The sequence below is a fragment of the Clytia hemisphaerica genome, unplaced genomic scaffold (genome assembly GCF_902728285.1).
Source record: "Clytia hemisphaerica strain Z4C2 unplaced genomic scaffold, Clytia hemisphaerica genome assembly, whole genome shotgun sequence".
NCBI classification, from domain to species: domain Eukaryota; kingdom Metazoa; phylum Cnidaria; class Hydrozoa; order Leptothecata; family Clytiidae; genus Clytia; species Clytia hemisphaerica.
Window position 1 is genome coordinate 1,390,347 of NW_027103836.1, and position 21,270 is coordinate 1,411,616.

Here is a 21,270-nt window from a genome sequence, read left to right on the forward strand (position 1 = left end):
GTCCAAAACTATTTGCCATAATTCCTGACCACTTTGTTTTTTAAAGGGGCGTAAATCCCTTTGCACAATGCTTTTAAAGATAGTATAAGAAAGCTTTCCGATGGTATCAAAACATGACTGTCAAACTACAAGCTTTTATGTTCTTGTTGAAGATTCAGATTTGCAAAATAAAAATCAAAAATGAGCTTTTCCAAAAAATCAAAAAGCTTGTCTGCTGAAGGGAGCTTTTGTCGGTAGTTGAACCAAGTAAACTAAAACTCTGGAGACATTATTTTTATTTGAACTCGTTTTACTTTTTCGTTTTAATTTTACAATATCGACTGTCAGATACAAAAAAAAATAACATTAAATATCTACATTTTATCTTACTCATAATTTAGGGGCTGTCACTCTATCGCGGTAATTCCTTATATATTTTACGAGGTTAACAAAAACAGGAACTAAATCAAATATAATGTTTTTAATGTCTATCCAACGTTTTATATACGTCATGGACTTGCCATAGACAATAAAAACGTTGTGTGGCAGTTGGGTTTGTTTGGTTTGAGGATTTTCAATTGTGGGAGTAATGAAATTGTTTATGATATTGGATTTCAAAGTTCGGTCGCTTTTGGCTCTTCATCGACAAATTCTGGAACCATTTCTTCATTACACAAATCTTTATCGCAACATTTGATTTTACACGACGACAACTTTTTATCTTTGCACGGGGGTTTGTTATTGCAGAAATCTTCAGTCACGCAATCACGCATGAACGTTTCCACTGTGCCTTGTTTTGAATAGAAATAACCGCATAGTGTTTGGTCACCCTGACACGTTGTGGATGTCCAATTATCACAGTCTTCCCATTTCTTATCAGCCTCGCATCGCCAACAGTTCAACTTCGATTCTATAAATGATGATAAAACTTTAATAGAGTATCTACTTTTGTGGGTTTTGATACTACAACCAGAGTTTTAACGCTAGACTTAAGACTTATCACCTTAGGATTTGAGGATCCAAAAGTCCAAAAAATTGTCCAATAAGGTTCATAATACAACCTGGAGGTCTATGAGCCGCTCCCAAATTGAAATATCCGATTACATTTAACAGATAGCCCAAAAGCGACTCTCTCGCCCGAACTTCAAATTTCGAAAAACGAGGAAAATCTCAATACATTTCGTGCTTCTTATAGATTTTCTTATAGATCTGTTTAAAATTTTTTTGCGAGTTTTGGAACTACTGTGTTTTGAACCTAGAGTGAACCAAGTTAAGTATAATTTAGACCCCTTTACAATTTTTTTGTCTGGTTAAATCATTGAATTAAACCATACACGGCTTTTTTACACGAGAGTACAAAATTTTTAAGCCCTCAAATGTTCTTAGCTTTCTGAGTTCTAAACCTAAAATAAAGTATTCCTTGCAAAGCCTTAAAATGTTCTTAACTTGTTCTTAATATGTTGGCTGTTGAAGCCTTACTGTATGTTTTTATAAGTTTGTTCCTATTAAAAACAACGTGTATGTTAAATGATACTCCACTCAGGCTTATCACAGGAAAAAATTTTCGATTTCCAAGGTTGGAAATTTCAAGTTTTCTTAGTTGGAAAAAAGATAAAATCCAATGGAAAATCCAACCTGAAAATGTGGGACAATGCGTGTACCTATCCGTCAGTTCATTTTTCCTTTTTAAACGAACATGGAAAATTGAAAAAATTCCAATTTTCCATTTCGTTTTTTGCTAAAAAAACTAACTATAGAAAATTGGAATTTTTGTTTTGATTTCTTGAAAAAATTCCTAAAAAATATTTCTAGAGCACTAACTTGGCGGGAAGTTTGTGTTTTAGAGTGCGTTTGTTTCATTTTTTCGTTTTACAAAAAAAATGAAAAATTGGATTTTTTTCAATCAGATTCAATTTCAAATTAATTGCGCCAGACAAAGAAAAAGGGAAGATTGTCTACACAAGAAAGAGTGTTGAACATTAACAGTTGTGTTGTCAATATCGAACGTGTTCGAATTTCTTTAGGGTGTTAGCTAAATGGCCAAACAAAAAGAATCATAACAGAACTTCAATGAGTTTTGTTGAGAAAAACTTATTGCTTATGCTAGCCAATAAGCATCGAGTTCAAATCAAATCACTGATCGATTTCATCGTATTACACCCCTGTCTCAATGACCTGGTGGAGATTATACCTCAATTTCCACCGTAAGGACAAAATTCAAAATAAAAATCTTAACTTTCAAACCCTACTACTTTCGTCAGATACATCAAAATAGTAAGGTTTGATACATGCTGAAGGAGACACAACCATTAAGGAAGAGAACAATTTGACTGGGTTTGAAATTTAAATCAATTTTGACTGGCGTTACTCATTTAGCTCACTTTGGGCAATTCTTTCCGACAGGTTATTTACAGTGACGGATCTGGCCAGGTCACTGACACTTGGGTGTAAAATTATTTTAATGCTTGCCGTGTTATCCCCGGCGGATACTCGATTTTGAAAACCACCGTACGTTCGGCCAAAGATCAGGTCTCTAAAATCGGACCCTTACAGTGCAGGAAAGATTTGGCTGAAAATCGACCCTTGTAGTGCAATTTTTCGAAATTTTTTGCTCTTTTCAGGGCAAATTGAAATTTCTCAAATCTTACCTCAAAATTTGGTATTTTCTCAAATTTTACACCCTTTACAGTGCACTTTTTCCCACTTGCTCACAAATCAGCCCTTGCAGTGCACTTTCCAAAGTCCAAAAGACCTACCCTTAAGGGCCGCACGTCCAGTAGGTCACTTATCTGGAGTGCCCCCTCCCCGGGCGTGTTATAAAAAAGTGTAATTACACTACGAGTGCTAAATTTTATTTTGATTGCTGTCCGCTCTACGTGTTTCTCAATCAACGAATGATAATTGAATAATCAAAAATTTTCAGTTCATTTTTCAATTCATCATCGTATATTGAATAAACGAAATGAAAATCACAAAATTTGACAAAATTTGTCAATTTTTGTGTTAGTGAAAAAAATTTAGGAATTTTTAAAACAAATCAAATCAAAAATTTCAATTTTCCATGGTTCGTTTTTTTAGCCAAAGACAAAATGGAAAATTCGATTTTTTTCGATTTTCCATGTTCGTTTATAAAGGAAAATTGAACTGACGGATAGGTACACGCATTTGGGACATTCTCCAAGGTTGGAAATTTGGCATTTTCCATGGCTTGGAATTTTCGTAAATCCAGGTTGAAAAAAGCAAAAATCCAAATTTAACAAGGTTGGAATTTTTTAAAATTCAGTTGGAAAAAAGCCAAAATCCAAGCTTAAACAAGGTTGGAATTTTCGAAAATCGAGGTTGGATAAAGCCAAAATCCAAATTTTCCATGGCTTGGAATTTAAAAAAATCCAGGTTGAAAAAAGCCAAAATACAAATTTAAGGTGGTTGGAAATTTCGAAAATCCAGGTGTAAAAAAGCCGAAATACAAGGTTGGAATTTTTGTAAATTCAGTTGGAAAAAAGCCAGAATCCAAGCTAAACAAGGTTGGAAATTTCGAAAATTCAGGTTGAAAAAAGCCAAAATCCAAAAAGTGATGGCAGAGATGTGGAAAAGAGATCTTAAACAAGGTTTTTGGTTTTTGTGAACAGTCACTCGCTAGCCTAGGCTCGATGGATCCCGGTCAATCTCTCGTTATTGTTCGCACAGATACGTGGTTGATCTTAGATATCACTTACACAGCTCAGCAGGGCACTATTTGAAACTATGACACAAGTACCCTATGTGCTTCACTGTGCGAACTCACTGCGATTAACCGAGGCCGCTCCGAAGAGACGCCTCACCTGACGGAAACTTACAGCTTGACTGCTCACATTATAGCCTAATATCTAGGTTAGCTATACATCAAAACAGTTTTGAGCGAAAAATCGCTTGTGGTTTTCCCAAGGACATGCGCAGAAAATGGTTAGAAAAACGTTATTTCCACATGGATTTTTAACGTTTTCCAAACTGTTTGGAAAAACACAAATTTCCAACCCAAAAAGTCTAGTTTTCCAATCGAAAGAGCTTCAATTTCACAAAAATGTAATTTCCACATGGATTTTTAACCTTTTTCCAAACTGTTTGGAGAAACACAAATTTCCAACCCAAAAAGTCTAGATTTCCAATCGAAACAGGGGCCGCGGCAGCGGGGGGGGGGCCACCCGGGCATTGGCCCGACCACATTTTTTCAAAGCAAAAAAAAAATTTACTGATTCAGCTAAATTCTGCGTAAAAACCTTGAAAAAGACCTGTTTTAGGCAGTCTAGAAGGGCTAATTTTCAAAAATTTCTCCCGTCCGCGCCAACCATGGTGGCACCTCCTTAGACACTAAACCATGGCCCTACCACTTTAAAAGTGGAGCCGCGGCCCCTGCGAAAGAGTTTCAATTTCACAAAAATGTAATTTCCACATGGATTTTTAACGTTTTCCAAACTGTTTGGAGAAACACAAATTTCCAACCCAAAAAGTCTAGTTTTCCAAGAAAGGATCTCAATCTTAGAAAAATGTAATTTCCACATGGATTTTTAACGTTTTCCAAACTGTTTGGAGAAACACAAATTTCCAACCCAAAAAGTCTAGTTTTCCAAGAAAGGGTCTCAATCTTAGAAAAATGTAATTTCCACATGGATTTTTAACGTTTTCCAAACTGTTTGGAGAAACACAAATTTCCGACCCAAAAAGTCTAGTTTTTCAACTTGAGGTATCAAATTTACTAAAATATGTATTTTCACATCGATTTTTGACCTTTTTTTTCAATTCCCAAACTGTTTGGAAAATAAAAATTTCCCACCCAAAAAATCATGTTTTCCAACCAGCCTTGGAAAATTGTCATTTCTACATGGGTTTTTTTCACTTGATTTTTCAAGGGCATTGGTTTATTCTACAAAACCTATGGGTAATTTACGTTTTCCAAATCAGCTTAAGGTAATCGCTCAAATTTCCAACCTTCAATTATAAAACCAAAATTTCCAACCCAAAAATAATGAATTTCCAACCTTGAAAATCGAAAACTTTTTCCTGTGTATAGTGAAGCAATACACTCTTTTTATAAGAACCAGCAAATTTTTGCTGAGGCTCGACTGTTCTTATTTTTTTGGCACTTTTAACGTCAAATTGTTCTTTAGGCTTCTGCTCATTCTCTAGCGAAAAAAGTTTCTTATAGGAAGTATAGGTCTGCGAATCAGACTAATTGTTCTTATCCTGTTTTAATTTTTGGGCAAATTGGGTTATTTCTGGCTTGATACCCTATTTTTAGCGTTTTGATCTTTATATTGGCTAAAATTCAGTCATTCTAGGCTGACGGTTGTTCTTAAATCGTTCTTATTTGTTTGGCATTTTTGAGCCTCGAGTGTATGTAGGATGGAAAAATTAAACAAGTATGTATAACAGGGCTTAACTATACTTCTGCATTATTCGAGATCTTTTGCACGCTGACAGGGATGTTTGGTTCATTGCTTTCATCTTTCACGACTCATTTTTCTTACCTGTGTAATGGACGTAGATACAAAACAACAAAACGCTCAATACCAAATGCAAATCCATCGCTCTTCGAAAATCCCTCTTGTTATACAGTGATAAAATCAAATTGAAACTCCAATGTTCTTTCGATGAGTTTTTCACGGCACGATGCGAAAGAGAAGAAGAAATTTTCTGCTATTCGCCCTACGTTTGTGTTATCGATTGGTTTCTTCAATATTTCTTCTTCACTTCTTCATTATTTTTTGACTTCAATCGTTTTGAGAGGTGTCGTTTACTCTCTCCTTCGCTGATGAATTTTTATGCCAATATTTTCAAATTTTTTCATTCACAGTGACTTTTTGTTAGAAAATACAGTTTTTTGTATGATCTTATAAGTTGTGATACAATTTTTTGCAAGAAACTGTAAATTTCTGATGAGGTTTAGTTATATTTGGGTTTTAGCACTTTGAGCCTAAATTTGTTCTTATTCTGTTCTCATTCCTAGGGTATTTCTGAGGTATTTTTTTATTTCTTACCCTATTTTTACTAGTTTGAACCTTAATTTACTGCAGTCTTCTTAGAGGTCTTGTTTTTACAACTATTTACATCATTTAAACAGTTTATCTACGAATTTGATGAAGATGCCGAGACTTATAATTTTTGATTTTTGACAGATTCGTGTCCCCATTTCGTGATTGAGGAGATATGCAAAATTATTTCCGAATATTTCTTTTTATCTTAGCACCAACAATCTCTTGAATGAATTCTTAACTTTCTCGCTTTTAATTAAAGGAAAGAATGCTTATAAAAAATCATCGAAAAATAAGATGAATATGAATAACCTCACAGCGATGGAGGAAGGTGTCAATAAAATATTCTCTTTTCAATCATTTAAGGAGAAAAATATTCTTAAAAAATTAGTTGAATAAATTTCATTCAACTGTATATTGGATCAAAACTGTGTTATTTATGTTCCTATGGTAACACTTTTCAAAATTGTGATTTAAGTCTCACGCTTAGCTTTTATCGCATCTATACTGTACTATTAAGTCTAAAGCTTCTTATATCTCGACTTCCTCGTTATCAAGAAAGGTTTCCTGGTTTAAGCTACAATTCTTTTCTGACTAATGTATTTCAAAAACATTTGACCTTCTCAATCTACATTTTCTACAACTTCCAAAAACAATTACCCTTTTTGTTAATTTCTTTCCTACAAGTATCATCCCATGGGAATTGAAAACGAAAAAATTTAACAAAATAATCGCCAGAATTTAAATAAATCTTTACATCCTAAAACCAATAAATGGAGGATGGTTAAAATTCTGAGGCTTATGACCTAATCTAAAGGCCGACAGCTCTCGAACTATATATACCTACAAAAATACCAATTCCAAAAGAGGTCCGATTGGTTCAGTCTGAATATTAGTGAAATAAGGAAAAGTAGAAACGAATCACTGAGTCATTCCCACCCAATCCCTTCTGTTCTTTCAGATATCTGTGACAAACAAAATGACGTCATCACTGCACCATTGGGAATCGTGACGTCACCTAATTATCCTTCGAACTACCCGGCCAATGAGAACTGTGGAATCGATTTCGTCTCGCCCACCAACGAAAGCTCTGGATACATGCTGAAGTTTGACTCTCTAAATATTGGAACGAGAAGGTAAAGAAATAAACAAATAAATACCGTACTTAACTAAAACAATCGAAAAGCTCCTTAAACAAACAAACTCTTTTTCTGAGCACTGATTGGTTCATTTAGGTCAATTAAATAATTTCATGTTTCAACCACTACCCTGCCTTGCTCATACCGGCAGGAAAAAGCGATCAAAAAAAATATATAGCTGACTCTCGCTAATCCGAACTCGAATCTTATTTGTTTCGAATTACAGAGAGATTCGAAGAAAGATTTTCAAATGGGTTTCTCCTTGACTGGGACTGGAAACAAGTTCGAATTATAGAAAATAAGCGAGAGTTTACAGTACAAACAAACAGTACACGGTTTTAAGGTTAACATGAAGATGAGAAAGTTGAAGGGAAATTTTGTTGGGTTAGCAACCTTTTCTGTCACAGATGTTTCGATCGTGATTATTTATCATTATTTTTTGTGTTGAACCAGAGATTTGGGAAAAGAGGATAAGAAACGCTGCTGCCGCTCGCTGTTTTCCTATTCTTTCCCTTTGAATTCGGCACCCTTTGAAGAAGCAAGGCTGTAGAATAGTTGAGCAAGAAGGAAGGCCGAAACAAAATGGCGTTACCAGTCGGGTGTTTAAGATAAAAACTGCAATTATTGCTCTTTTCGGAAATTATTGCCGAAAACGGCAATTTTTTTAACGATGAAATGCTGAATCAGCAGAAAAATAAAAAAGTAAATAAATGAAAATTGCCGTTTTTGGCAATTATTGCCGTTTTTGCAAATAAAAGTTGATTTTATTATTGAACACGTGGTATTTGACACCCTCGCGATAAGTAGGCCCACTGTGCCTCGTTTAGTTTTGTTTTCAACTGGTTTTTGTTGGAAATGCAGATAGCAAAATCGAGTCATATGTAAACACAACCTCGATCCCTGCATATTATCAGCTTTTTGATTCTTACTGATAGCGCTAGATAATATATATTCGTCAATCAGTAACGTAAATAAAGCCTGGGATACACGGGGACGAGGTTGATGTAAACAAATTTACAACGGGGGTTTTGTTATCTCTTTCTGGCTGTGTTTCGGCATCGATGCAGGATCTTTTAACTTACTATTTTAGAACTTTTCATGTTATTGAGCAACGAAAAGTTGAAAAAATCACTTTTAAAAATCCGAAAAACCTTTTTCTCGATGCAAATTTACTATTTTCAAACACCTCTGACATCTTTGCCCTTAAAAGGACAACACATTTTGCTGATACAGCATTTCATCGTTAAAAAAATTGCCGTTTTAGGCAATAATATCCGAAAAGAGCAATAATTGCAGTTTTTATCTTAAACACCCGACTGGTTACGTACAGGTTAGCCAATGTTCAAGAAAAAAGTCCTTGAATAAAGCTTTCCAGTGAGTTCTTTGTGAAAAAGAGACTGGGGAGTGAATCTTTGATCTTCTGGGGGTTTCCCCTGAGAAAATCGAGGAAAATCATTCTATATTCTGGGAGTAAACAGTCGGGTGTTTAAGATAAAAACTGCAATTATCGCTCTTTTCGGAAATTATTGCCGAAAACCGCAATTTTTTTAACGATGAAATGCTGAATCAGCAAAATGTGTTGTCCTTTTAAGGGCAAAGATGTCAGAGGTGTTTGAAAATAGTAAAATTGCATCGAGAAAAAGGTTTTTCGGATTTTTAAAAGTGATTTTTTCAATTTTTCGTTGCTCAATAACATGAAAAGTTCTAAAATAATAAGTTAAAAGATCCTGCATCGATGCCGAAACACAGCCAGAAAGAGATAACAAAACCCCCGTTGTAAATTTGTTTACATATGACTCGATTTTGCTATCTGCATTTCCAACAAAAACCAGTTGAAAACAAAACTAAACGAGGCACAGTGGGCCTACTTATCGCGAGGGTGTCAAATACCACGTGTTCAATAATAAAATCAACTTTTATTTGCAAAAACGGCAACAATTGCCAAAAACGGCAATTTTCATTTATTTACTTTTTTATTTTTCTGCTGATTCAGCATTGCATCGTGAAAAAAATTGCCGTTTTCGGCAATAATTTCCGAAAAGAGCAATAATTGCAGTTTTTATCTTAAACACCCGACTGGTAAAGATGGCGGACATGAGGCATGCTTGAAATTTTGAAAAATTGGGACCAATTTCTTTCTGGCTTGTATTACTCTGAATGAATTTTTTGTGTTGCAGACATAATTTTTATGGGTAGTAGGAAGGTTGATAGTGGCCATGTAAGTATTAATTTACCCTGGCACTCTCTTAAACGTCTCGGCATTTTGATTTAAGATGGGCAAAATCAATTGATAATTTTGTTGTTTTTCTTCAACTTTTAGATAAAAAAAATGTAATTTTAAGCAAAACTTGCCCCATGGTAATGGAATTGAGATTCAGTAAGTATACTTGATTTCCTCTGTGGTACTTTTAGCTTTATCTAGGGAAACCATTGATTTTTGGATTGGAAATTCAACTTTCGACAACAAAAACATTTCAATAAAATAACTTTGACATGTGATATTTAGTGATATTTATAAATTGTGACTACCTGAAGGGCCATGATTTTGACCAGTCAGTGGATTATGATTTAGAAGGTGCAAGGCTTTGGTACTTTTACATTCAAAATATTGTTTAATCCGTGGAGTTTGCATTTTGTATTTAACGGATTAGGGTAATTTCATATACAGATTTCCATTTTATATATTTTCAGGCTATAGTTATCATATTCTTTGTGAAATGCTGTTAACAACACCATCCCATAGAAGTATTGGCCATCCAAGTACAGGTTGGCGATGCAACGACTAGTGACTCAAGATTCAGACATTTTTGCATGTTGACTGTCACGTCTGTTCTCTCCAGTGCCAGTAGGAAAGGTCTGCTAAAAGATGAGTGGGAACTGATGAAAACTTTTCATGTATTAATTGACTCAACAGAAACAGAATGGAATAATAATTCTATGTTGTTGATGTTATATAATATGGAAAAAGTGGATTTGAGCGGTTGGACCTGTATGCCCTTTGAAAAATGGATGTCGATATATTTATTATTAAAATATTCAATGGAGATTTCGATATACACATTAATTATGTAAATGTTCTCTGGCGATGCAACTTCTTTTTGGAATCTTTATTTCGATGTTTATTTTTTATCCAGGTTGTCCTTGGAAACTAAATTTTGAGGCATAAATACATATTGCATGGTATAGATGAAATGGATACATGCTGTGATGATAAGTCTACTTGATTTGTCTATATTTTGATTTGGGAAGCAGGTCAAAACAAATCATCAAATCAGGGAACATGTAGGCCAAAGTTACCAAATGTAAACAAACCATGAAGAGCCAGAAATGCTTCTAGAAGGGAGAAGACATAACTTGGACCCCCCAATATGGACCCCAATATGGACCCCATTATGGACCCCATTATGGACCCCAATATGGACCCCCTCAAAAATTGCAAATTGCATCACGACACCACGCGGTCGATCATGGTTACCACATGTTTAGTTTCATAGACCGGCTATTTATTTGTATTTCTTGAAATAAAATCATTTCATTATCAAAAATAACTTTGAAATTATGTTTTAGAACATTAGGTCACACGTGTCTTAGACACAGGGCACAGGTCACAAATTACAGACCAGAAAAATTGTAACGCGCTCGTATCATATAATTTATATATAACATGAAAATAATATATGCAATGGAAATGATGTATACAAAATATGCTATTTAGAAGATTTCAATGACAAATCATCAATCCCAGATATTGACAAAAATGACACTTAAGTTATGTAAATAAGGACATTATCAAAAAATATGAGGTGTATACACCAATTTGCAACAAGTGTTTTTTTCATGCTCAATAGGATGCTGGCGGTGCAAATGGATATAGATTGTGATGCAATGAAAACATTAAATGCTCCAAAAGAGCTGTTTTAGAGATATGAAAATAGTACTTTTATTATTATTTTTATTTTTATTTTCGTATGAACAGAGCATTACATAACTTCAAGTTTTGAAAGGACGTGTTTCTTCCACGAGAAAGACGTTACCTGTCATTTACCTGACAAAGTGACACTTTTCGACAAAAATATTGACAGGGCACTTAAGTGGGATACCTGCAAGCTTTATTTACACCAAATATTTTAACTGTACCGAATGAGATGCCTTTGATATAATTAGATAAATATTGCCAAGAGGCAAACACTGGGAAGGGCAGTTTTAGAGATACAATTCTCATCAATTATTCTTTTGTCCTTATGTTGACAAAATGGCTTATTTTTACAAAATAATGATCAGATGGTCAAATATAAAGCTTCTTTAATCAACCAAAATGCTTCCTGCCATTTTTGAGGGGGTCCATAATGTGGTCCATATTGGGGTCCATAATGGGGTCCATATTGGGGTCCATATAGGGGGGTCCAAGTTATGTCTTCTCCCCTTCTAGAATTTAAATTTCAATTGTACACTGGACTATTTTGACAATCACATATTTTCAGTCTGATATGTTATTTTTAAACTATATTTTTCAAATTTAGATTTAAATTTTTTTAGCATTGAGTCACACACTTTTTACATTTAGTGTTCATGGAGCAATAATACAATTTCTAATCAGCTTTCAAGTCTGTATGAAATGTACTACTCAAGAACGCAGTTGGAAAGGCTTTGATCATTTTTATTGTATATCCAATTTTTTACTTCAGGTAAAATCAATGGTCATTGATTTTTCTTCATGCTCTGGAATAGACATTGATTTGAGGTGTTTTAAAGGCCTATAAATGAAGTTGAATTATACTGAAAAGGCTATTTGTTCCTAATCTTTTGCAGCAGTTGCTAAGAAGAGTCACCTGTGATTTATATTTAGAGAAATAGTGAAGTCATATGCACTGAAAAAAATACAAACTAACAATGACAATCTGTAATTCAAATATTATACACTGTTGACTGTGGAAGAATATTTAATTTTTATACACTATTATTTGTTGGGTTGGATGGAAATGCATAGTTTTTTTAACATATCTGGGGGAAATCCCCTGGCGATGTCTTCGGTATAATTTTTGTATTTTTTCAATGGTGTTTAGCAAGATTATTTTATGTTTTGTTGTCTAGAACTCATAAAGTTGTTACAAGAAAGCCTTCATGATATTTATGACCTCCTGGCATTGATATCATGAATTATCATCGTTTCTTTTTTTCTTTTCTTTCCTTGACATTTGTTGTTGTTTTTTTGTCCTCCAAGGTTTTATTTTCAACCTCGCTATCCCTACTGAAGAGGCCTTTATGGTATTGTTTCTTAGAAACTTTAGCCCAAGAATAATGATAAACTAGTTTTACCAGCTTCGTTTGTATTCTAACGCAACACATTTCAATTATTTTGGTATCTAAATTATCCAGCAAGGAAAATATTTTTTGCAAATAAAGCTGAGAAACTATTTAGGCTCGCAATCCACTGCATCCCTTGTCCAAAGTAAAAAAGTGCTTATAAAAAATAACAAAATTCTCGATTTCAGAAAGAAAAAAAATTTCACTTTCGATATCAATCACGGCTGCCAATTTTTGTTTGTACTTATAGTCTTGTGCGCATAACGAATCAAGCGCTCTGATTGGTTCAGAACGAAAACAATCGATCGGCCGAAGACATTTCAATAGAAACAAAAGATTCTACAGCCTAGCTTCAAATAGATGAATAGCGCATTTCTTATCCTCTTTTCCCAAATCTCTGGTTGAACATCCACCGCAAAGTTAAGCCACGCTGATCCATTTAACGCTCCTAAATTTCAGAGAAACTTTTTGATCGCATTTAAGAGTTTATGTTTTTCGATTAGTCGAGTAATTTTGAGTACAATCGGCCAATCAGATTTGTAGCACATTTTTACGATCTGTAAATTTTCAACCGTTATTTTTAGTGGGATTATGGATTGCCATACAGATTATCTCGAAGTAGAATACAACGACAAAAAAGAACGTATTTGCGGGAAAGAGCTTGTCGTTCCGAGTATTCACATACCCGCATCAAAGTTCCGCTTAAATTTCCGCTCATCACCTTATCCGTTGAAACAGAAGGGATTTGTGTTGACTTTTGTGACAAAGAAATTTGCGGAAGAAAATTCACTGGACAAAAATTCAGGTATCGTATAGTGGTATAATATATATAACTAGCCGGTACCCGGCGTCGCACGCCTGTTTAGCTGTTGCTGAACGCATTTTAAAGTCCTTTGGATGTTGGGAAGCCGGCTTAAAATACGATGAAGTCAAAATTAAAGGGAGAAATTCTCTTCAAAGTTTGACTCTGTCCCTCCCAGGTCACGTATCTTTTAACCATATTTTGAAAAAGATTTTTAAATTGTTGCAAAAATGATCAGAAAGGGCGTTATTCAAACTATACCATACCGGCGACCTGCGACGTCCGAAACGGCTTTGCAATTAGATTTTTTCTCGTTTTACATTTGCCGTAGTTGTTGAGGATTAGGAAAACTTTGATGTCAAGAGAAGAGGAGTGAAATTATAGACATGACAAGAGATTCGTCGAAAAAAGGCAGCCCGTGGGTACTTAGGCAAGAGAAGGATACGGGCATGAGCCGTTCTTAAGGATGCCATTTTAAAAATGGCAGTCCCTGTAAGGGTTGGAAAAATCAGGAAATCAAACTTCAGTCCCACTACCCCCAGAAAGATAGAAATTTAATCAAATTAGTCCCAATAAGGGAAGTAAACTTCACAAAATTTCGCTTGTTTCTTCTTCTCTTTAGTCTCGCTAAGGGTCCGAGGGCCGAAAGTCAGGCAGCTAGGACACGCAGCTAGAAAAGCGTGATAGCGAAATTTTATATTGCTTTTTATAAACCTTCGTCATAACTTTTTGAATTCAACAATGAATGACTTAGATTTACAGCAATATAATTATCGACTTAGATGTTTTTAAGTCCCTTTTTACGAAGAAAGATCTCTTGTTTATACCGCCATTCGAATGTATTGTTAATGTTGCTGTTTAGTTGTTCCAACAAACTTGTCTTGTGATTCTTATGTTTTAAATGTTTTAAATTTGTTCTTTTCTGTAACAGATTTTGTTTAAAGATTTTGTTGTGTTTTGAAACGAATTCGAATGTCTCAAATCAAATAAGGTCGTTACTCTCGGGTGCCTAATAAACGTACAGTCCAAAATAAACGTACGGGGGAGAGAATAAAATTGGAATTAATAAACGTACAGGCTGAAATAAATGTACAGGCAAGAAATTAGAGCTAAAATAAATAAACGTACATGCTAAAATAAACGTACAGGGAATAATCTAACAATTTCTCAAAAGTAGAACATCCAGGTCGAAACGACTGACGTATAGGTATATGTCTTATAGATCAATGATAAGTACTAAATAAGCAAAACGTTCGAATTTACTCTTGTAACACTCATAATCTCCCACAATACGTTCGAATGTAATTAACGGCCTTTCAACATATCTTACTTAAACAAAAAATAACAATTTTTTTGCATATGAATTGGGCGAAAATAAATAAACGTACAGGAGGGAATAAACGTACAGGCAAGAAAATTCTTCAGAATAAATAAACGTTCAGTTCCTAATAAGGTGCGTACAGTCAGGAAATTTGACACAAAAAAAATAAACGTACATGTACGTTTATTAGGCACCCGAGAGTAATTACATTCGAAAACATAAAACAAAAGAATAGAGAGAAAAAAAGAAAAAAACCTAAGAGGCGGCCTCGGGCACGTATGGGCAGAAATTATAATCTATCAATCAAAACAAACTTATCGAACAACTCAAAGTCTTTATAAAACGGCGCGAATCTGATTTAACACATTTGTGGAGCAAGAAGCAAAAGTCATCTTTTAAAAGAACAAAAACATTGCGTGCGAAAACGAAAGTATAACAGACAAACATACAAAACGACATACAGACTACGGCTATTAATATATAGATTTGCCATTCCAAAGGACTATGGGAAATATATCGAACAGGATTATATTCTAGTCTTTAAGAAGAGAAGTCCTTCATTTTTTGAAAAATACACTAAATTTTTACCCAACGATTGACTGAAAATTGAAAACTTCAAATCTCAATTGTATGTGTAAAAAATTGGCTTTTGATGGGCACCCGCCAATGGGAAGTGATGTTATTTCGATTAAAAATAACCTGGTTCCAAACTATTGTCTGTTGGCGAAGGAGGCTGGTAAATTGCCCTATTGACGTGTTTGAACCTTAAGGATTAAGATAAAAAATCAGTATAGGTCAATTTTTCTGCATCAACTTTCTTCATCAACTTTCTTCTAGTTATGAAGATCGGAAATTTCACACAAACCATACAAGATTGGCATGGACAGCTTGGCAATCAAACGAACCAATCAAATGAAAGAGAAAGCGAGAAAGATGATGATTTCATACAACCAGGTAACTATTAGTAATTATTTATTTTTTGGTATTATTTGGCATTATTAAATATCGTGAATAACATAACGGGCTTAACTTTTCAAAACTAAAGCCCATAAATAATACTTGTCAGTCTCTTTAGTTAACTTAAAGTTGAATTCCATGAATAAAGTTTAATGAGGGATGATGGGTAGAATGAAATTCTGACACGAAAACACGGTCATCTAGGTAGATTAAGTAGAAGTGTTCCGTTTCGTATCAGACACATGTTTCATATCAGGACAGTGTCTGCCTATTGTTATATTATGCTATTATATAAGCAAAAATATGTTTACTTTTTTTCTTTCTATGACCAATCTTGCTCCATATTCGTGTCAATTCAATGTGAAAAAGCTTGTGAATTAAAATTGACGAGTAAGCAAACGACACCACTCTTATTTAAAAACAAAACCTTGAAGTGAGATTTATTTTGACCATGTAGCCTCAGAAGTTCGAAAGAAGAGCTCGATCGATCACATGAATCCCCGTGGCAAACAAGCCAAAGAGCGTCACCTAATCAAGGATGAGAAAAAAACTAAAGAACATGAGCAAGAGATAAAACGCGAAAAAATCGAACTGTTGAGAGTGTTGGTTGAACTTGCTAAAGGTATGAATATATCCTTGGGCTCAAAATATACAAGCTTTATCTATAGGATTGGAACACGAGGCTCAATTTTCTCGAAAACCTACGAGCAAATTCCTTAGATTTTAAAAGATCTGCGGAATTTCAGAAGCAGCCGGCGAAGGGATTTTTTAGAAATATGGGAGGAGACCAAATGTTATGACCTTTCAATTTTTTATACAAATGATGTGTTCTGATTTCTAGGAAACCTTTATCGCACTATTTGTCTCCCTAAACTTGTCACTATTTTATGCTTTGATGTGTTCTAAAATCTAGGAAAAGCAGTTCGCCAAGACAAACTTGTAAGATATTTGTTTCTCTCCACGAAAGATGTGTTCTGAAAATTTCTAGGGTTACTAGACAACAAGATTACATCAATTTTCTCTTGATTATGCCCCTGTCTCCTTATAAGATGTGTTCTGAAGCTTTCTAGGGTTACCTAGACAACAAGAACACGTTAGATGACCTTGATTATACCCCTATCTCGTCAGAACACATCATCATTTCTAGCTGATTAATTTTCGAAGATCTGATCAGAACAGATCAAAATTTCTAGCTGAAATAGGCTCTCAGAACACATCGAAAAAAAGTTCGCCTCGCCGGCTGCTTTCGGAATTTATTGAGTAAATCAAGTAAACATATAATGAGCAATAAGAATATTCAAGCCTGAAAATTATGAAAAAAGAAACAGTTGAGTCTTGGCCAAAATTTACTGTTTACAACAAAACCTGCGTATGTTGATATCAACGACAGTCTTTATGTAAGGATGTATTTTGATGTCTGGGGCTCTTTCCTCTCGAAGTTTCAGAAAAACTTAAGGTTTGAATGTCAGTTTTAAATTATATTTCTTTAAAAAATCACTACAGTGTGTTCCAAGCTTTACAGACGATCATCGGATGTGGATAATGAAATATAATAAACTGATTATTGGCTCAACATTATTCTGTCATCAAAATTACTAATATAGTCGAAAAATTTTCTTTCGTTCGCAGTAAACCCGAGCAAGTTGAAAAACGCTCTCAAACGAAACCGACTAATTCGTCAACGTGGTAACAAACTAACGACCGCTAAACGAAAATTAACGAAAACGAAAACGAATGAAGACGATAAGAAATCGATAAATAGCAAAAAAGACATTATCGCTAAAATTTCTCCTTCCAATAAACTGAACGAAACTTCAAGGAATAATTTGGAAAATAAAAGAGATAATATCTACACCATCATAATGGATGATCTACAAAAAGAAATTGGAAAAATCTCCTCCGAAGGAAAGAAAACCAACGTCAAGAAATCGAAAATCGAAGCTGAACCTAGGGACAGTATTTATGAAATTGTTATGGACCCTGGGTTCGACGATGATTTATCAATTGCTGGCGTGGAACAAACTGCGAAGAAAGGTATTTATTAATTACATTTTGACTAGGATCATTACATAAGCCAACAATTTTTCAAAACAATTTAACCATGTTTTAATGCGGCTTTTTGGTTGCTTGATCGCGCGTGAAAATCCGCTTTTTATTTCGTGAAAATATAAATCTGCCATGACTTTTGCCTAAGTACGTGAATTATTTTCCCCATATTTGATCATTGTTCAAAATCTTCCAAAACATTTTCCGCTTCCCTGAAAATTGAGTTTGCGTGAGTAACTAGTCTGTGTACAGACCCGATATCTACGGCTAATTTCAAATTTCATTCCCGTGGAGTACTACGAAACGATAAAAGTGAGATGCACTCTGGTGAAATTAAAAACGAAAAAAAGTTTGCGTGAAATCCGTGTCCACTGCGGGAATTTCGATTGAGTTATTAGTATAATTTCATCATCCATCATTTTTCTAGTGCAAAATCAACAACGTTCAACCATTCCAAAACCACCCAGGCATAAAAATACGCTTCCTGTTAAGAAGTCTGACGCCCTGGTGATACCAGCCATCAAGGGTGTAACCGCCCTCGACCAACAATTGAACCTTGGCATAACACCTTTGAAAAGATTGAAACCGGAAATGTTCAAGACAGGCCCTCATTTCGATAACTGGAAACGCAAGCTAAAGGAGACTCACCAAAGGAATAGCCTGTATTCCAACCAATTTCAACCAATTCAACAACAAACATCTCCCATTGTTAACAATGAACAAACTTCAGCATTTCTGCCACAGTTGGATAATCTCAGACAAAGTGAGTACATACCTCGATTCTCTTTAACTCAAATGTCCCCTAAACTCGAACAGGTTTTCTTGTCCCTTCAGGTTAAAAATGCCTGAAATGATACTCCATAACTCGAAGTTTCCTTTACTCGAACAAATTTGTGTTCCTCGTGCGAGTTCGAGTTACTAAGGCTCCACATATACATGTGCATTCTGAATTTTCTTCAAACTAACCAAATGATAAAATTGACGACAGAAATTCAACGTTTAGTTATTTTTATATGTTTTTTATCACGGAGTCAAGCATCCACTCACTATTTCTTTTTTCAAAATTTTTAGATCTTTATCAGAGGCAGTTCATCCAGGCGGCAATGTATCCAGTACCTAGTCTCTATAGTAACAGTTACCAAAACAACCCTGCTCAAACGAATCCAGCGAAACGACAATATCAATCACTTCCCTTTGCTTATCTACCCACTTTTGGTGTTTTTAAAAGTAAGTAGAAAAAATTTATGTTGAGGAAATATTTCATCAAATTTCAGAATTGTTTCTTTTTTTATTCTTATGAAAATAGTTTAGAGAGAAATTTTGATTTACAAACACAGAGCTTGGTCGACAGGGTAAAGACGATCACCTTTTCGCCACTGACCAGGCATAGGAGCGACTTTGTTACTGTTGAATCTGCCATGAGAATCTCCAGTGGTTCCACCATTGGCCGAACCCCAAACAATGACTTCTCCGATCTGTCCTGTGCGGAGGTTGTATGCTTGAAACGTCAAGTTTCCGTTGTTTGAGAGTTCTTTGATGTATTTTCGATCGAAATTGAAATATTGTCCAGTTTTACCGGATTTGTGATCAACGCTCACGATCGGAATACTGCATCGTTTTACTGAAAGTGGATAGCGGTTATTAATGATATTTAAAGGCTGATGATTAATGGTTGAAAGTTCGAAAATGTTTTAAAATGTAGAAGTATCTGAAAAAAGGAATTTCTTGTTTTATGGTTTCTCATGATGAAAATATGAAATCGAATTCTACCTGTATTTTCATGGGAACAGTCAATTGGTACCACTGTATCTCCTCTTTGCCATTGTCCTGGTGCAGGCCTTACATTCAGATAATTGAATCTTCCATGAGAGTCACCCACAGAACCGCCATTCCTACCGCCCCATACCACCACTTCACCGATGGTGGAAGTTCGAGGATTGTAAGCTAAGAATTGGATTTGTTTACCAGGTGTCAAACAAGACATGTGTTCTCTATTGAAGTTGAAATATTGACCGGTAACTTTTTCGCCAAATGCATGGTCCACGCTCAAGACAGGGATTGTGCAAGCCTCCTCACCAGCTGAATAAAATGAGATGTCATACTTTCTTTGATTAGAGGCTTTATTCTGACATTAAAGTTTGAAGTTGTGATTTGAGGAAGTGGATGAAAAGTGGCAAAGGCAAAGTTATGACAGTTTAAATACCAAGGTCAAATTAAATGGTAACTTTTTCGAAACTTATTTGTAATTTTTCAATGCAGAATTGCAGAAGATCTTTCAGTGTATAAAGCTCGTGCAGGTTTCAAGAAATTTAAATAGTCAAAGTAGCAAGTAAAGAAAGGACCCCATATTCCTCCTCCCGTACAATTATTCTCTTGGGATAGAGAAATTCTGCTTACCATAGCACAATAGCACCGTCAACTGAAGCAAAACCAAATGAAAAAGAAAAGCCTTCATCGTGAATATTCTTCAACCATCGACTTTCTTGCTTACTCCAACATTGATTTTGATTCTAAGGATGCGCTAGAAAGGCTTTTTATAGCCTTTTATGGCGATCGCGTGGTAAAACTAGCATACAGATGGCATGTTATTTTTCTATACCTCCAAAAACAAGCATTTACAAGAAGACCAAATAGACTACAACAATCGTTCTAGCCAGTGTGAAAATAATAACATTTAAGTGCAATTTATGAACGATAGATTAACATTGCACCTGTCGCCAGAGCCACACATAAACGAGCCAATTTCTGTGAAATTCTAAATCTAAACGTGGCCCCGCATTCACTATGAAATCTCGAAAATTTTATGAAATTTGACACCGTCTGAACGATATAACACGTGAAAATGGGCATTTTACATACTGTACTGAAAAGTGCGTATGAAATTTTTCGCTATTTTTCACTATATTTTTTATAGTGTGTATGAAATTGTTTCGATATTTTTCACTATATTTTTTATATCCCAAATTCGAAATCAGTTTTCAAAAGCGCTGAATTTGTAGACAAGGTGGTCAGATCAAAAGAAAATCATTAGCTCTTTGAAACGAATTGGCGAAACGATGATTATATAATTTTATGCACCTGTCCGTCTATCTGTCTGTCTAATCTGTCTTACAGTATGTCGGACTAACCACAATACGCTGAAAAGTTTTAAAGCTGATTGTTCTTTTTCGACACTCTGATTGGATTTCATGTTGTTTTCCAAACGACGCCTTTAAGTCGGAATAAAGACAGGAAAATTAAATCTCCTACAGGTGCATCTCATTTAAGAAATGTCCGATATCTTTTGGATTATGTTCTAATATTGTCTTAAATTTCCACTGTAGACAGTAGCGGCCTGGCTTAATTGTCTTGGTGGTGCAAACTTCTTCTTCTGGCAGAAGGGTAGGTACATAGGTAATGTGTTCCAATCTTCTTTCTTGTTCTTCTTTTAGATCGTTGTCCCCCGAAAGACTTGTTCACGTGTCGAGATGTTGTGAAGTACGCTCCTTGTCAATCCAGTGAACATTGTATGGGCTCCAGTTGTTGTGAAACGCAATGTCAATCCATGCCCAGGGTCTGTTCAGCAATATACCAAGGTGTTTAATTGATTATTTTACTACGTGGTGCCAAATTGCGGTAACTTTGAATCGTTAATTTTGAATTAAAATTGATTACCATTGACCATCCAAGGTACCCTTTTATTCCCATGTCAATCATCGGATTATCATTTAAACT

The 21,270-nt window shown here is 35.0% G+C and overlaps 3 protein-coding genes across 3 annotated transcripts in view; 1 reads left to right on the forward strand and 2 right to left on the reverse strand.

The window, feature by feature from the left end:
• LOC136807169 (A disintegrin and metalloproteinase with thrombospondin motifs 6-like) overlaps positions 1-21,214 on the forward strand; it is a 79,469-nt gene extending 58,255 nt beyond the window's left edge. The window contains exons 25-32 of the mRNA XM_067063749.1: positions 6,949-7,123; positions 13,015-13,235; positions 15,391-15,507; positions 15,968-16,132; positions 17,140-17,544; positions 17,984-18,319; positions 18,628-18,783; positions 20,988-21,214. Of these exons, the coding sequence (XP_066919850.1) occupies positions 6,949-7,123; positions 13,015-13,235; positions 15,391-15,507; positions 15,968-16,132; positions 17,140-17,544; positions 17,984-18,319; positions 18,628-18,783; positions 20,988-21,139 (1,727 nt within the window). The 3' untranslated portion in view covers positions 21,140-21,214. The remainder of the gene's footprint in view (positions 1-6,948; positions 7,124-13,014; positions 13,236-15,390; positions 15,508-15,967; positions 16,133-17,139; positions 17,545-17,983; positions 18,320-18,627; positions 18,784-20,987) is intronic.
• On the reverse strand, positions 259-5,692 carry LOC136807313 (uncharacterized). Its single transcript, XM_067063921.1, has 2 exons — positions 5,484-5,692; positions 259-889 (listed from the first exon to the last, which is right to left on the reverse strand). Exons 1-2 carry the CDS (start codon positions 5,539-5,541, stop codon positions 594-596), a joined length of 354 nt encoding a protein of 117 aa, XP_066920022.1. The 5' UTR covers positions 5,542-5,692; the 3' UTR covers positions 259-593.
• Positions 18,825-20,059, reverse strand: LOC136807170 (uncharacterized). The gene is made up of 3 exons (XM_067063750.1): positions 19,954-20,059; positions 19,327-19,635; positions 18,825-19,177 (listed from the first exon to the last, which is right to left on the reverse strand). The coding sequence occupies exons 1-3, from the start codon at positions 20,009-20,011 to the stop codon at positions 18,882-18,884; spliced, it is 663 nt and encodes a 220-aa protein (XP_066919851.1). The 5' UTR covers positions 20,012-20,059; the 3' UTR covers positions 18,825-18,881.
• Positions 21,215-21,270: the final 56 nt, after the last annotated feature.